The following is a 16,182-nucleotide window of genomic DNA, read 5'->3' as shown; positions in this document are numbered from 1 at the left end:
GTTTTTGTTAATACCTGTCTCTGTCATATCATCGGCCCGACACAGCCTAGAACGAATAACTGCTTCGGCGTACATGCCAGATGCTGGTAGATGTACTGATTAGAATGCGCACGTGCCATTTTTAGAAAGAATTCTTGATTTAATGAGAGGGGATGAAGAGCTATAGACAAAAGCCTTGCGCAAGTGTATATGAATGGTTAGTTTTGATACTTATTATGTGTATGGGGTTAAAAAAAACCTGCTGTTATCGGCTTTCAAAACGTAAGCAAAAGGCGATACACTCTGCACTTATGAGCAAATTGAGAAATATAAGCCTCATTAACATTCAGCCCCTACAGAGAAGATTGCATAGTCGGAGAAGAATATCTCCTACGAGAACTCTCTCGTTGGCATGGTCCCCGGGCTTAAATAACGTCACCACCTTGAATCTCCTCTGACAATCAAGTGAGAATTAGCACTGAAGCCATCCATAACACAGCCCTCCGTAACACCTATAAGGGGAAATGGATGCTACTATAATCGCAGCCATGAGATGTTCTGGAGATGAAGCATCGACAATAATCTTCACAACCACCTGAAGAACGTTATCATTGATACGGTCACAAACATACTTGGACGCAGCCTCAAAAAAGATGAAAACGCTCAACGGAAGAATGTTGCATATCGGGCAATGCAACAACCTTAAAGAACACCGACACAAGCAGAGACTTATCATGAACTCCGTCGAGCGGAGAAGCGACTTCACACGTGGAAAAAGTAAGTCTGGGAGAACAAACATGTCTCTATATCGAAAAGAACAGAGCGCATCAGACGCAGGAGTTTTACCGACAACTTAGCAGGACGAAGCCCTTATGCAGCTCGATGCTCGTTTTACCGAGGCAAAAAGGAAAATCTGATTTTCGACAGAATGCGCATATGAATATTTTGACGAACAGCTTAACAACCAAAATATCGGGTCCCGCCAACTGAAGACGACGGACAAATACTGCCACCAGCAAGTAAACAAGAAATAGTCCGTGAAACTCATCGGTTTAAAAATCACAAGTCGCCAGGACCCAGAACTAGTCAAATATGGAGGTGAGCAGTCACACCAAGCGCTTCATCAATTTCTACTCAAGATGTGGGTCAGCGAATCAATGCCTGACGACTTTCAACGAGGTATTTTCAGTCCTATTCATAAAAAGGGAGATATTACGCAGTGGAGCAATTATATGCTGAGTACCTTCTATAAGAGATTCTCCTTTATTTTGCTAGGTCGGATAGCCCCATACACCCAGAACATCATTGGCCCATACCAGAGAGGCTTCACTCCAGGAAAATCAGCAACACATCAGATTTTCTCTATGCGGCAAGCGATGGAAAAGCTGTTGGAATGTTGTCAACAACGGTCTAAGACAAGGAGATGCCCCATCGTGCACACTGTTTAACCTGGTCCTGGAAAAAGTGATCCGTGATGCTGAGATAAATGTGAGAGGTACCATCCTCTTTTAGTCCACCCAACATCATGAGAAGAACAACCCGAGATATATCAACTGCTTTCATTCGGATCCACCAGGCGGCTATCTGCACGAGAACTTGTGATGCACATCAATGAAGGCAAATACAATGGCCACGTCAACACCAAAAACCGAAGAACCAACAATAAAGATATGAGACTACAACTTGAGACCGTTGATAATTTTTCCTATCTAGGTTCGCAAATCACAACCGATAACAGGTACGACAATAAAATCCGCGCACGCACAAAAACTGTTTCGCTAGAAAAGTATCACCATAGGATCTCAAAGCTCTTCTTGTACAAGACAATGATCTTGCCAGTCCTTATGTATTCCTTGGAGACTTGGGTTCTTAGCAAAAAAAAAACTGCGAACTCTTGGCCACGTTTGAGAGAAGAATCATCCGAAGAATTTTTGGCCCCCTACATGAGGATGGACGATTCCGTAACCTACATAACGACGAAATCTATGAGCGATAACATAACCGTCTCAAACCGGCTCAATAGGTTACGGGGGGGCTCATATAATCCGTGTGGATGAGGATGCTCTAGCCAGGAAAGTCTGTAAAGGAAATATCCATGGTAGAAAAAGAAGGGGAAGCAGATCCTGCCTGAGATGGAACGATGACGTAGGCCAGGACGACAGACAGCATCTACGGATATCAAATTGGTGGACCTCAGGCCAAAACTGGGATTTCTGGAGTTCTTTATTAAGGCAGGTCTGGACCAGATACCGTTTGTTGCGCCGTTGTAGATGGTGATGACGATCCTAATTTTGAAGCGTGTTTTTAGAATCGGTGCTTGGAAAGCAAAAGGTATGTTTGATAAAATCTATCGTAAGATTTCGATGTTAAAATCGATTTTCTTGTCGATATCGTATTGCCACCCCGGTCAGCGATCAGTGCAGGAATAAACTTCGAAATACAGTAAGGCGATCTTTCAGTTAATGCAGCCGGAAAGAGTGTCGGCTTGAACTCAACATTCTCCATCACATCGCTAACTTAGTCATACCTACACACATAAGGGTACGCTATAATGTGTATGTCTGTAAAACAACATATTTTTCTCTGAGTGATTTCCAGTTTAGTTGCCTCCCTGAAATTTCCATAAAATGTCCACAATTATTTACTGAATAAATAAAAATAAAAAAGTTATTAATGTCAAATTTTTCCACCCCGATGTTGAGATAGCAACATAGCAAATTTTGGATAAAACAGCGAAGGCGGTTTTAGAATAGTTAATACGCCGAAAAATATTTAGTATGTTTTCGGCGGAAATAATGGCTTTATAAGTCTGCCCATTAATTCCCTGGATTCCCTGGACATTGCGTATCCCCAACTTTACTTGCCTGCTTCCCAAATCCAAATCCATTTGATCCAGGTCCATAATTTGGTGAGGTATTTGATACTTGGAGCACTGAACCCTTCTACCTCGACTGGTGGATTCCCCTTCGTTCTCTAAATTTCTCTGACATTTAGTTATGTCACATTTTGCGTTCTTGTATCACTCTGATAATAGCTGTTAGTTTCCTTGGTATGCCTCGCTTGCACAAAGCACTACAGAGAAGCGTTTTGTTGATATTGGCGAAAGTCATCGTTCGCTGTGCGAAAATGATCCGCAGGGTCTCGATGGGACCATTGCGCGAGGATTCAGAATGAAAATCAGTCCGCTGTCTGTCGGTTGGACGTTTGAGATGTTCTTTGATGTTTTCTAGGATTATTCTAACTAATATCTTTCCGATGGCAAGATGCACGCAGATACCCCTAAAACTGTCGCACTCAAAACTGGTGTCCTTTTTCTTGGGAAAAATCTCGGATTACTAAAATTCTCGTACGAGTGGAAGTAGCAGAAGGGAGATCGTCATGCCCAGAGGCTTTACTTCGTTTGAGTGCATTGATTGATGAGATGACTTCGTCGGTATCTGCATGTTCCGGTGACTACCCATTTGTGATATGATATCGTTAAGAACCATGGAAGTGTTCTTTCTACCTCTTCAGCTGCTCGCTACCGTGGATGAGAAGTCAACCGATAATATTCCTCACAGGACTATCGAACTGTTTGAGTTTTTTCGTGATGCATTATACACTTCTCAAATCATCGCGATCTGCGACAACTTACGCTTCCTTGACCAGCGCAATAACAAACTGCAGGCTTTGAAGGAGAAATACAATAGAACGAAGCTTAATAGGATTCAAAGAACCGCGTGTGCAGGTGCTACGGGGGCTTTGCAGTCCTACCCGGCAGATGCTCTCAATGTACTCCTGCATCTCCTCCCCCTAGACCTCCACATCAAATATGTTGCAGCGTGCAGTGCCGTCAGACTACGTGAGTCCGGATGCTGGGCAGCGAAGTCCTACGGCCACAGCAACATCCTAGATGAAATGCCTCGAGAAATCTGGGCATTCCCCACGGACTATGTCACACGCAAGCTGAACTTCACGGGAAACTTTGCTGTGGACCTTCCAACCAGGGCAAAGTGGAAGACCGGCGGCGTGTTGCAAGACTATGACACGGTATTCTTTACGGACGGATCAAAGATGGCCTATGGAATCGGCGCGGGGGTTTTCTCGATTACACACGGTGTATCCAAGTCGTATGGTCTCCCAGGTTTCGCCAGTGTATTCCAGGCGGAAGTACTGGCGATATTGGAAGTCTGTCGATGGCTGGAGCGTGATTCGAACCCCAAGCGTAACATAGCCAAGCGGCCATCAAGGCCTTGTACTCAACGACGACATCTCCCCGGCTGGTGGGATAGTGCAGACACGTGCTCAACCATCTGGGCGGCACGCTCAAGGTCACTCTCCTCTGAGTTCCCGGGCGTAGGAACATAGAGGGGAATGAGCGGGCTGACGGATTGGCAAGGCAAGGCTCTGCTCTTGGCAGTCCCTCGGCGAATACAATCGGTGTTCCGCTGGCGGCTGTCGGGGACGGAGTCTACTTGCACTACCTAGCAACCGCGGGCCTGAGATGGCGAAGGCTTACAAGCTGTGCCAAGTCAAGGAGAATTTGGCCCGCTTATAACATAGCCCGGTCACGAGAGCTCCTGTGCCAGACGCGTGCAAATGCATTCAAGATTACGGCGGTCTGCACGGGGCACTGGCCCATAGGGGACCATGCCGCTAGGCTCGGCATACCCTACAACTCGCATTGCCGAAGCTGCGGAGAAGGAAGGGAAACCCTCATGCACTTTCTCTGCGATTGCCCAGCACTGGCTAGACTCAGGCTGCGGACACTGGGTAAACCATTCTTTGGGGACCTCAGAGAGATTTCTAGCTGCAGGGTCGGAGAGCTGCTTTCCTTTGTGAATGCTACGGGCTAGCTCTGAAGATCCGAGCCAGCTGGACTCTGCTTCCCTGCTCTCGTAACAACAGTCACGGTCTTAGGAGTTTGTGGCATCAAAACGGCGCATCAAAGCGCTAATTGGGCTCCTCGGAGCGGCCACTGATACCTACCTACCCTACCCGAAGTGTCCGGCTTTCCGTTTTCCGACTTGTTTGTAATTATCAATATACATGAATGGAAGGTACAAAAACAAATTATTTTCAATCGAAATGTATCTTTGAATTTTGATAGAACATAAAATATTTTCTCCTCAACGTCCAAATTGATCTGTGTGTGACGTGTTTAGGACATGAAACTGGAAAGTTTGGTGGATTTCTATTCTTGATAAAGTTACGGTAGGTCGAGGTACCATAGACTGCGCCACACACATTAACTGTGCTCTAAAACGCTGTAGAATATATCATTTTATAGTCCGACAAAAAAAAATGTCATGAACGGACACCTAATTTGCATTTGGCGACTTGTTTTTCTATTCTCTTTTTCTTCTACTAAAAAAACAATTCACATCTTCTGAATTTTCGCCAGACATTACTGTCATGTATATCTTTCCATGAATTGGTAGATTATGTTAAATATACAAATGGTCGTTGTTTACATTTAGAACGTAACAAAAAACATTTCAAAACAATATCTTTTCCATAAAAATCTTCTGTGGATACATACATGGTTCACTAGACGAGAATAATGTGTCAAAAAAAGTTTATTGCTGGTTAGATTAAAATGTTCCTGATGAAGTTAGCATCTAAAGTGTCCCCGGGAGCATAAACGTAGATTGTACATTGTCTGTTCAGCGACTATAAAAGTAAATTACACATTGACTGTCTCTTGCACTGACCACAGGTAAGGAAGGTGTAGTTATGTCAAACATAACACCTTTGCGAAAAAGCACTACAAATAAATGGCTGGCATTGAGTTGCGCCGTCAATTCATACTTAGCACCTCTTCTCTATTGTACTCCGGCGAAATATATGCCAATAAATGTATAAATATTGTATTAAGCATTGGCCTTGAAATTTGAAAGTGAAAACACCCCCTGAGCAGATTCTGCCGACGTACGGGTATGAGTGAAATTGTTTAGAAAACAAAGCCAAGAAGAAATAGAAAAGATAATAACAAACCGGGATATTTTATTGGACTGAATTATCTGACTATCAGTATCTGAACGTACTAAATGCTTTGGGCTATTTATAGATAAGCCACGTCTCATTCCGAAGCAAGTATACATATCAGACAATTACCACGTTCTGTAGAACTGCAGAATTGCAATTATTACCGTCTGGAGACGCAGGTGACTAATGGCCAGTAGTTCTTCTTCGTCATATGTACAAGTTTAGTAAAAACATCTAGACTTGTCTTGCTGATAATAACAATAATTACAGTTTATGACCAAAGCAGTTTATCAAGTTCAAGGCGTCTCAAGTCGACTGAATTAGCTTGGAAGTTCCACTGTAAACATAAATAAATCTTAGTTGTGGCTGTGGACAAAGAGCGTTGACTTTTTGAAAATGTTGATTTAGAGTTTATTTTGATTAGATATTGCAAATGGCACGAAGACGGAAGTTGATTTTGCAGAAGAAATGTAATAAGTCCACCAGCTGAATAATTGCAGGAAGCATTTTAAATGTTTGATATGATATCAAAATTTGTGAATAGCGTAACCGCCCATGGAAAATTTTCCTTGGTAATTTAAATTGTGTTTTAAGCGGAAATTTTCCATGTTGATGATTGTTGATCTGTCTACATTTACTTCTAATTTATTTTCTTTGAGATACTTGTTTAAAAGAACCCAATGAGAAGGTATATTTATATACTACGTATCTATGCGCAAGTGCATCTGTTTTTATAAAAACACGGGAAGATACTTAGTATAAACCCGTTTTACAGGTCGAATGAGTCCTGATCATATTTAATATTTTCAAAAATTAATGCTAAGTATTGACACTTTCTGCATAGGCGATTCTGCATATATTGTGGAATTTCGTCCAACATACGGTATCAGAAGTTTAGAATAGAAAAGGTAAATCCTGAAAAAAAGGTATTAGGAAAACGTAGTTAACGATATCACATTTTCAAGCCAGTGCTGAAGCAGAGTTGTTGAAATAAACTTCGTAGAGTTCTTTAAGGGGGAATGGTCATCAACGAGAAGGATCTCAATGGACAATGGCAAAATGTCAGAGGGACAAGTTATTATTTGCGGGAGTGGCTGCGGGAAAAAATCTCGAAGCCTGATCGGAAGCCAAGTTTTAATAAATAAAGTTTCCACTATGAGCTCCTCAGTTTGGATTACACTGATGAAGTTATCTTATGTAGTGTCCGCGGCTTCGAACCATATGCAACATTTCGTTCGCTTTATTTGGTAACAAACTGCCGAGAAAATTAATTTGCTAATGTGAAGGGTTTTTCTTTCTCACGTTTTTGCTCCTCTTAGCTTGCTTATAAGGCTCCTTCCAATTCCCCAATTTCCATCGTGACATTCACTTATATATAAAATCATTTTTAAAATGAGCATACTTATTTTATTTCACATAATTTTATGTTCAAAATCGTATCAGCTTTTAACTTCCCCCAAAATCCTAAATTCATTTAAATATTTCCAAATTTTAAAATAACAATTTTCTAATATTCCGAAAACGATCTTTAACATGTTGCCTTGGCGGTCAAAGGGTAGTATAGGTCCCAGGGCGAAACGTGGATTGGTAACCAGGAAGGAGCTTAAAACCTGGAAAACGCCTACTGAACAAACACCAACAGCTCTACTACCAAATATTATCTCCACCTCCACGTGGTGACCGCTAGGAGTTCTTTTCTTAATGAAAAACTGCAGACGGAGAAGGATGAAGGCGAGTCTCCCGCGTCTTAAAACGGGACCAAATGTCCCCACTGGTCCTCCAGATTGGGGGTTGGGAAGGGCTGACAACCCTACACGGAAAACCCATGTTACTAAGTCACGGAAGGAGCCCTGGAGAGAATAGATTTTACAACGATGAACCCGGCAACAACGGATTAACGATTTACGCATTTTCTCATGGAACGTGTACTCCCTGTACAGACCGAATGCTGCTGTGCAGCAATATAAGGCTGATGTAACAGTGATGCAAGAGATGCGATGTGCAGGGACCGGTTTCCTGGAGAAGAGCCGCTACACCGTATATCATAGTGGCCATCCAGTAAACCATGTACTCGGAGTAGGTTTCTTAGTCAGCCAAATCAAACCTGCTATTATCCGCTTTGAAAATATAAGCGAAAGGCTATGCACTTTGCGTTTGCGAGGCAAGTTTAGAAATATAAGCCTCATGAACGTTCACGCCCCTACAGAGATATCAAAATCATACTTATAAATTTTTACAGAAAAGTAGAGACGGAGTCGGATACCAATGATAACGGACTCTGGATTATTCAGTTAGCAGTATCGCAGGAAATGGTTGTTGGAAGTACCTAATTTGCGCGGAAAGCGGTTCACGAACATACGTGGGCCTCCCCAGATGGGACCACGTGCTGATTAAACGCCGCCACCCCTCAGCCTTGATGAATGCCAGAACACATAAAGAGTCAATATAGACATGGACCACTATCTCGTTGGCATGGTACTACGAGCTCGAATAACCACACCACCTACAATCCCCTCTGACCATCAGGTGAGAGTGAATTCTGAAGCCATTCACAACACAGCCCTCCTCAATACCTATAAGGGCGAAATGGATGCCACAATAACCGCAGTCAATAGAGATCCTGGAGAAGGAGCATCAACAAATGATCTTCACAACCCCCTGAAGAACGTTATTATAAATATGGTCACAAAGATACTTGGCCCCAGCCGCAAAAAGTCGGAACGGCTGGTTTGACGATGAATATAAGCTAGCTACGGAACGGAAGAATGCTGCATACCGAGTAATGTCGTACACGGGCACGTGCAGGGAAACGACTTCACAGACGGGAAAAGGAAGCCTGGGAGAATCAACAAGTCTGTGAACTTGAAAAGTATAGCGGGCAATTGGACCAGACGCGCAAGTTTTACCAACAAGTCAGTATGATGAAGCCTTATACACCTCGATGATCGTTCTGCCGAGACAAAAAGGCAAATCTAATTTCCGACAGAATGGGCATATTAGAGCGATGGGTTGAGTACTTTGATGAGCTACTGAACATCCGGAACATCGGCGAGTTGGAGGTCCCGACAACTGAAGACCACGAACAAATACTACCACCACCAAGTATAGAAGATACAGTCCGTGCAATTCATCGGCTTAAAAGTCAAAAGTCGTCAGGAGCCGATGGAATTACAGCCGAATTGGTTAAATATGGAGGCGACCAGTTACACCAAGTGGTTCATCAACTTGTGCTCAAGGTATGGGCCAGCGAATCAATGCCTGACGATTGGCAACGAAGCATTATCTGTCTCATACATAAAAAGGGAGATATCACACAGTGCAGCAATTATAGAGGTATCACGTTGCTGGGTACCATCTATAAGATATTCTCCACTATCTTGCTAGGCCGGATAAACCGATACGCCCAGAACATCATTAGCCCATATCTAAGAGGCTTCAGTCCAGGCAAATCAGCAACAGATTAGATTTTCTCTGTGCGGCAAGCGATGGAAAAACTGTTGGAATATGGACATCAGTTGCACCATCTCTTCATCGACTTTAAAGCTGCCTATGATAGCATAGCCAGAGTAAAACTGTACACGAGGTGAGAGAATTCGATATACCGACGAAATTGATAAGACTGACTAGGTTGACCCTGAACAATGTGCGAGGCCAGATAAAAGCAGCAGGATCACTCTCAAGACCATTCGACATCAACAACGGTCTACGACAATGGGATGATCTATCATGCGTCCCCTTTAACGTGGCCCTCGAGAAAATGATCCGTGATACTGAGGTAGATGCGAGGGCTACGATCCTCGTTAAGTCCACCCAACTACTGGCCTATGTTGACGATATCGACATAATGGGAAGAACCACCCGATACGTACAAACTGCCTTCATCCAGATCGAGCAGGCGGCCATCGGGGCGAGATCTTGGGCTGCACATCAATGAAGGCAAGATAAAATATATGGTGGCAACGTCAGCATCGAAAACGAACCAACCAACAACATCAAACCCCACTGGTCAAACCGGAAAAATAAAAATTGGAGACTACAACTTTGAGACCATTGATAATTTCTTTTCCTATCTAGGGTCAAAAATCACAGCCGATAGCAGCTACGATGATGAAATCCGTGCACGGTTGTTGGCAGTCAACAGAGCTTATTTTAGCTTAAAAAACTGTTTCACTCGAAACGTCTCACCATAGGGTCAAAGCTCTTACTGTACAAGACTGGGTCCTTAGTAAGAAAAATTGCGAAATCTTGGCCGCGTTCGAGAGAAGAATCCTCCGAAAAATTGTTGGTCCCTACATGAGGATGGACGATTCCGTGACCTACATAACGACGAAATCTATGAGCGATACCATGGCCGTCAGGTTGTGGATAAAATCCGACTCAGTAGGTTACGGTGGGCGGGTTACTCAATTCATATGGATGAGGATGAGCCAACCCGGAAAGTCTATAAGGGCACTATCTATGGTAGAAAAAAAAGACGAGAGAGATCCTGTCTGAGATGGAGCGATGGCGTAGGTCAGGACGCCAGACAGCTTTTATGGATATCGAATTGGTGGACCTCGGCGCAAAACTGAGATGTCCAGAATTCCTTATTAATGCAGGTCTAGACAGGATATCGGTTGTTGTGCCGTTGATGATGATGATTGTTCGATTCTTGATTGATTCTTTGGGGATTTTCTCGTTGTAATGAGGCAGAACAGCTTCATATAAATTACGGAAATATTCAAGGCAGCTTTTGTTGTGACTGCATTTTGAAGTGTCAGAGTGTAGGTGGTTTTCAGAGTCATGCAATTTCTGGTAAGGAATTTTTTGCTCTTGTGGAATGGATTTTAGAGGAAAATAAAGGAATCGTGACGGAGAGAAATTTGTAGAACTTTGTATCGAACTATAAGAATACTTTTCTGAGCTTTTGAGATTAATTACTCCATTTGACATTTAAAATCAAATGGAATAGAAAAGCGACAGTTTCCGTATTACTGACTAGTGCGCACATAAGAGGATTTGTACGGAAGAAACTGCGAATGAAAATAACCTTCCGTCTTCGTAGTCATATATGATCGGTACCAGTTTGGCTAATTGCTGTTTTGATTAAATTTTTTTGTGCGCTTCATACATTTAGGATAAGGATTATCAAATTCTTACGCGATGAATGGCATGCATCCATACTCCATGCAAGCAGGGCGGTTAGGTAAATTAAACAACATCTTGGTTTTTTTCCTTGATGTTAATCCCTTTAGAGCTGTTTCACTGGCCCCATTCTTCATTAATTCATCTTTCCTTCATTCGAATATAATTTCTTTTTGGCCAAAGGAATTAGCCTCCAATATTATGCATAACCTAAGGATGCCAAGGCCCAAAGTCCCCGCCTCATAGACATCTGAAGTGCGAGAAGTATCGATTGAGTTTGTGATCCGTGGTGGACGACTCTATGCGCGCGATTAAGGTTATTTTCATTTGCTTGTTTGCTTTTTGCATAAGGATACGTGAAAATTTTAGTAAATTGAATGAAAAAATCATCGTTATCTTGTTTTCGCAAAATTTAGGCTTGCCCTTGCGTCAAGGACAAGCAAAATTAAAACACTGACTGACTTAATTTGAATGTCTGAAATGGCAAGTACTGTGAAGAAATCATTGTTATCCAAAAAGAATGTTCTGATTTGCTTACGCATAGGAAAACATTAATTGCGATTGAAGGGGTGTTTTTTTTGGGTTATGTAGCTGTACCACCATCAACCCAAATTGTCCAGCATCAGTCAAGGTTCATCCTTGGGGCTGTTCCCATCAAAGGTTTTGATCCTTTGTACCTAGTGGCCATCAACCTGAATGCTTCCATGGTTGAACTTTATAAGAATACATTGTTACTGTTTGCTAAGAAGAAACCGTAAAGCCGCCATTGCTTCACTTGTTTGCTAAACGTCAGTTCATCTCTTAAAAACAAGGACTGAATTTTTCAGGAGGACACTGACTAAAAACATTGCAGCTGGCATGTACTAGATTCGATAAAATGGTGTCGTTACTCTGGATTGACCTTCCCAATCGCCTTTTGCTTAAATTGATTAGAAATGAGTGGGCCTACATCAAGTGGAAGCTTTGAAGAAAACGTAAATTGGCCTCGAAGTGGCTTTACAGAAAATTTCGACGCATATTACCGGTGCTATGACGACATTTGGCGCATCTTTGGATGCATTACTCAATTTTCAGCTCTCAGGTATATACGTATGTATATATAATCACAGCATTGTAATGAGAGCAGCTCATAGACTTATTTGTGTAGGGCTATGGGGGCAACGGACAGGAGCGGCACAGAGGATTGGTAGGATTGAGTTTAGTTCTTGTAATACCTTTGTATCCCCCAGATCCCCATGCATATGTTTGGTAAAAGATTTAAAATTATCCTCAAATGCAAGGAAGATTGGAATGAACCAGAAAGATGCATGGTGGGATATACTCATGTCTTCCATTCCAATGGTTGAAAAACGGGGGAAGGCTTTTAACAAGGGTAAATGTAGAAACTGACATTCTCCTTGGCAACATATCAACATCGACCGTATCAAGCGACCATTGTTTCGGACGGCCTTTTGGCCATTTACCATCGACTTCGTAACGTCAATTACGTGACCTATTGTGGCAAATCTGATTGGTCATAATTCAGCAGTTGGCCATATATTGAGAACAGGAATTATCTAGCATGATACGTGGGAATGCCTCACCTATGAACGCATCAGACGTCTGAATTTAGGTGGTGATTTACTCCCGCTGCGTGAGATACGTAAAACGAATCCGTTAGGAAGCCTCGATGCATTTACGTCTACTGTCTAATTGTAAAGGTCTGTGAGCCCCCCAAACGTACAGATCAAGGCGTGAATTGTTGCACTGTTGATGAATACATATTGAATCATTCGAGATTTGTAGAGGGGTACATATCCGACATAAAATAGAGTTCATTTCTTTCAAATGAGAGATACATAAACAGATACCTAGAAAATTATATAAATTGAGTTATCTAATAGTTTTCCCTTAACGTTCCTAAGAGGAAAAAATCTTTTTCTCAGACTCGCCTTCTCCTTTCAATATGTTGATATGTAGATACATTATGGATTTATATCTATTAATTTTATATATTAAGGAGATACCCAGAAAAACTATGTCATAAATTATAGGCCAATGGACTGAGAAAATATATTCAGTTACTTTAGTTAATTTTTGGTTGGCCATCAAAGCACCCAATTAAATCATCTTAATCAATATTCCTGTATAAAGTACTAAAAATACAGTTGATACTTTCTCTGCTAAGATTTAATCTCTATATAAATGACCCTGTCAGCGAGTGCATCATATTAACATACATGAATACGTAAAAGTCAAATATTGTACAATTTTCAAACAAACCCAGATACAACCTTGACCAAGACTTTCTTCTGCCGGCATATATCGATTGAATAATATTTACATCATTTAATAATTCACTTGAGTTGAAAGCATGCGCCCATAAAACTGTGAATGCTACTCACGTTTTAAGGTAGGCAACAGTCATTAAGTCGTGGGTGAATTGTCGTTTTAACCGGTTTTGCTGAGACCATGCTAGAGGCGCTCATATTGTAAATTGTAAATGATAATGTAATCTGTGTAAAGGTTACTCACCTATAACCTGATATGGCATTGAGAAGACTGCTTTTACCGGCACCTGATGGCCCCATAATTGCAGAAAGCTCTCCATTACGAAAAGTACCACTGACGCCATTAAGAAGAGTTCTTCTACCGATTTCTTGAACTGAAAAATAAAATGATGTAATTTTTTTATTAATCATAATAGAATCACAAATAGCAGAAATAAAGTGAACAATATTTAATAGATACATTCCGTAAAGACAAAATAGGACGAAATAGGTACACAACACATACATAAATACAGTATAGATTAGATACTTTTGCAGCCATCGTCACTGAAATACTTGTTTCAGTAAAAAACTGGTTGGTTTTGCTCATTTACAAAGGTCATGCTGATATTTTATGTCATTACATAATACACCATGATAAAAAGGCGAATTTTACTTGAATTTCCTTCCAAGACTGTAACTGTAAGTGGTGATGCTATTGAATGATTGCTATCGGTAAGATGGAACATTTCGTAAGACATTGGATGAGTAATAATTGTGTGCCCCACATAATTGAAGAACGTGGAACGATTGCAGCCTTCAACAGATTATATGCAGATACGATTCTATATCCCTTGATGACCTTTCAAACCAAGAAAAATTCACAGGCTGAGGCATTTTATCCAGTTATAGCAAGGTCTTTTCCAAGTTCATATACACATGTTTTAACCTTGAACCTTCTTCGCACTAGAAGTCATGGATCTGTCTTTTCAGTGGCCCGGGTTTTCACGATTTTCGAAAAAGACGTAAAGCCTCTTAGAGGCTATTCATCCTGGTCCGATTTGCTCCGGTACTTCAGCTTTCTTTACCCCTTGGCCACTCTGGGGTAGGTAGGTATCAGTGCTCCGAGGAGCCTAATTAGCGCTTTGGTGCGCCGTTTTGATGCCACAAACTCCTAAAACAATGACTGTTGTTATGGGAGCAGGGAAGCAGAGTCCAGCTGGCTCGGATCTTCAGAGCCAGCCCGTAGCATTCACGAAGGAAAGCAGCTCTCCAACCCGGCAGCTAGAAATCTCTCTGAGGTCCCCAAAGAATGGTTTACCCAGTGTCCGCAGTCGGACCCTAGCCAGAGCTGGGCAATCGCAGAGAAAGTGCATGAGGGTTTCCTTTCCTTCTCCGCAGCTTCGGAAATGCGAGTTGTAGGGTATGCCGAGCCTAGCGGCATGGTCCCCTATGGGCCAGTGCCCCGTGCAGACCGCCGTAATCTTGAATGCATTTGCACGCGTCTGGCACAGGAGCTCTCATGATCGGGGTATGTTATAAGCGGGCCAAAATTCTCCTTGACTTGACACAGTTTGTAAACCTTCGCCATCTCAGGCCCGCGGCTGCTTGGTAGTGCGAGTAGACTCAGCCCCCGAGAGCCTTGCCTGGCCAATCCGTCAGCCCGCTCATTCCCCTCTATGTTCCTATGCCCGGGAACCCAGAGGAGAGTGACCTTGAGCGCGTCGCCCAGACGGTTGAGCGCGTGTCTGCACTTCCCCACTAGCCGGGAAGATGTCGTCGTTGAGTACAAGGCCTTGATGGCCGCTTGGCTGTCGGTCAGTCTATTGATTATAATTTTTGGTAAGTTTGAGAGGCTGAAAGGACGGTGATTTTCAAGTATTTTCTATCACGTCTGTCTGCTTATCAGTGTGTGGGTTTTTATGTGTGTAGCATGCGCTACTCTAATCCTAGTGTAGTTCTTACACACTAAAGTTACTTGCTTCAAGATGAATGGATTAGTTTCAAACTGCAGCCCAAAGTTTCTTTGTTTCGTGCTTTTTTTAAATTTTTCCTACCTTAGCGCCATTCAATCTTGTTCGGTCGTCGTGACCAAATTTGTATACATATGAGTGGTAGTCTCCGTTTTCAGTCGAAAACAGTGCCACCTCGTAGATCACTTCGCCTTAGTTCTGCTCAATCCATGTTTGATCCATGAAATGACGTGGTACATCCAACAGTTCATGATCTGGCTTAGCTTCTACGTTATTCCGGGATAGATTCCGATAGAATCAGCTGCCTTTTATGTTATATAGTAGATCCTCCGACTGCATACATTTGATCATAGAAGCGCGGGATTCCATCCAACTGATATTATCTGGTATCCACTGCGAGTATACCTAGTCGATATTCTTAGTTTCATGTAGCTAGGTTTTGCTTTCTAACGTGGTTACCCATATTGGGACTGTGTCATTAGTACGGAACAAACTACCCTTGAGATAAAAAGAGTCGACTTTGCTTTACTCCACCAGTAACGGTCGGTAACATCATCGAAATCGTTATAGGGATCTTATTTTAACCTTCCTCACTGCTCACAAATATTTAAGCGTTGGTTCTGGCTGGCTGGTTGGTTGGTTGTCAGTGTTGTCCCCTTTCGTCTTCTGCTAAGCAATACTACTTCCGCTTTAGGTCCCGGAAGCGATAGGCCAACATTTTTAAAACAGAATTTTTAAAACAGAATCTCGGAACAAAACAGAGTTTTTGACACCTTTTCCCAAAGAAACCGGCATTATCAATGTCAGCATGCACCGGAGTGCAACTGCTCACCAGTTCGCTGCGGAAGTAAATGCTGATCTAGTGCTAATTAGCGAGCAATACCGAAACA

The 16,182-nt window shown here is 42.3% G+C and overlaps 1 protein-coding gene across 1 annotated transcript in view; it reads right to left on the bottom strand.

Moving 5' to 3' along the window:
• The window catches only part of LOC119648902 (ATP-binding cassette sub-family G member 1), a 102,334-nt gene that overhangs the window by 16,667 nt on the left and 69,485 nt on the right, over nucleotides 1–16,182 (bottom strand). The window contains exon 4 of the mRNA XM_038050806.1: nucleotides 13,585–13,714. Within this exon, the coding sequence (XP_037906734.1) occupies nucleotides 13,585–13,714 (130 nt within the window). The remainder of the gene's footprint in view (nucleotides 1–13,584; nucleotides 13,715–16,182) is intronic.

Source organism: Hermetia illucens, chromosome 2 (genome assembly GCF_905115235.1).
Source record: "Hermetia illucens chromosome 2, iHerIll2.2.curated.20191125, whole genome shotgun sequence".
In the NCBI taxonomy this organism is placed as follows: domain Eukaryota; kingdom Metazoa; phylum Arthropoda; class Insecta; order Diptera; family Stratiomyidae; genus Hermetia; species Hermetia illucens.
Note: the sequence above shows the minus strand (reverse complement) of the source record. Positions and strands in the feature narration are given on the sequence as shown.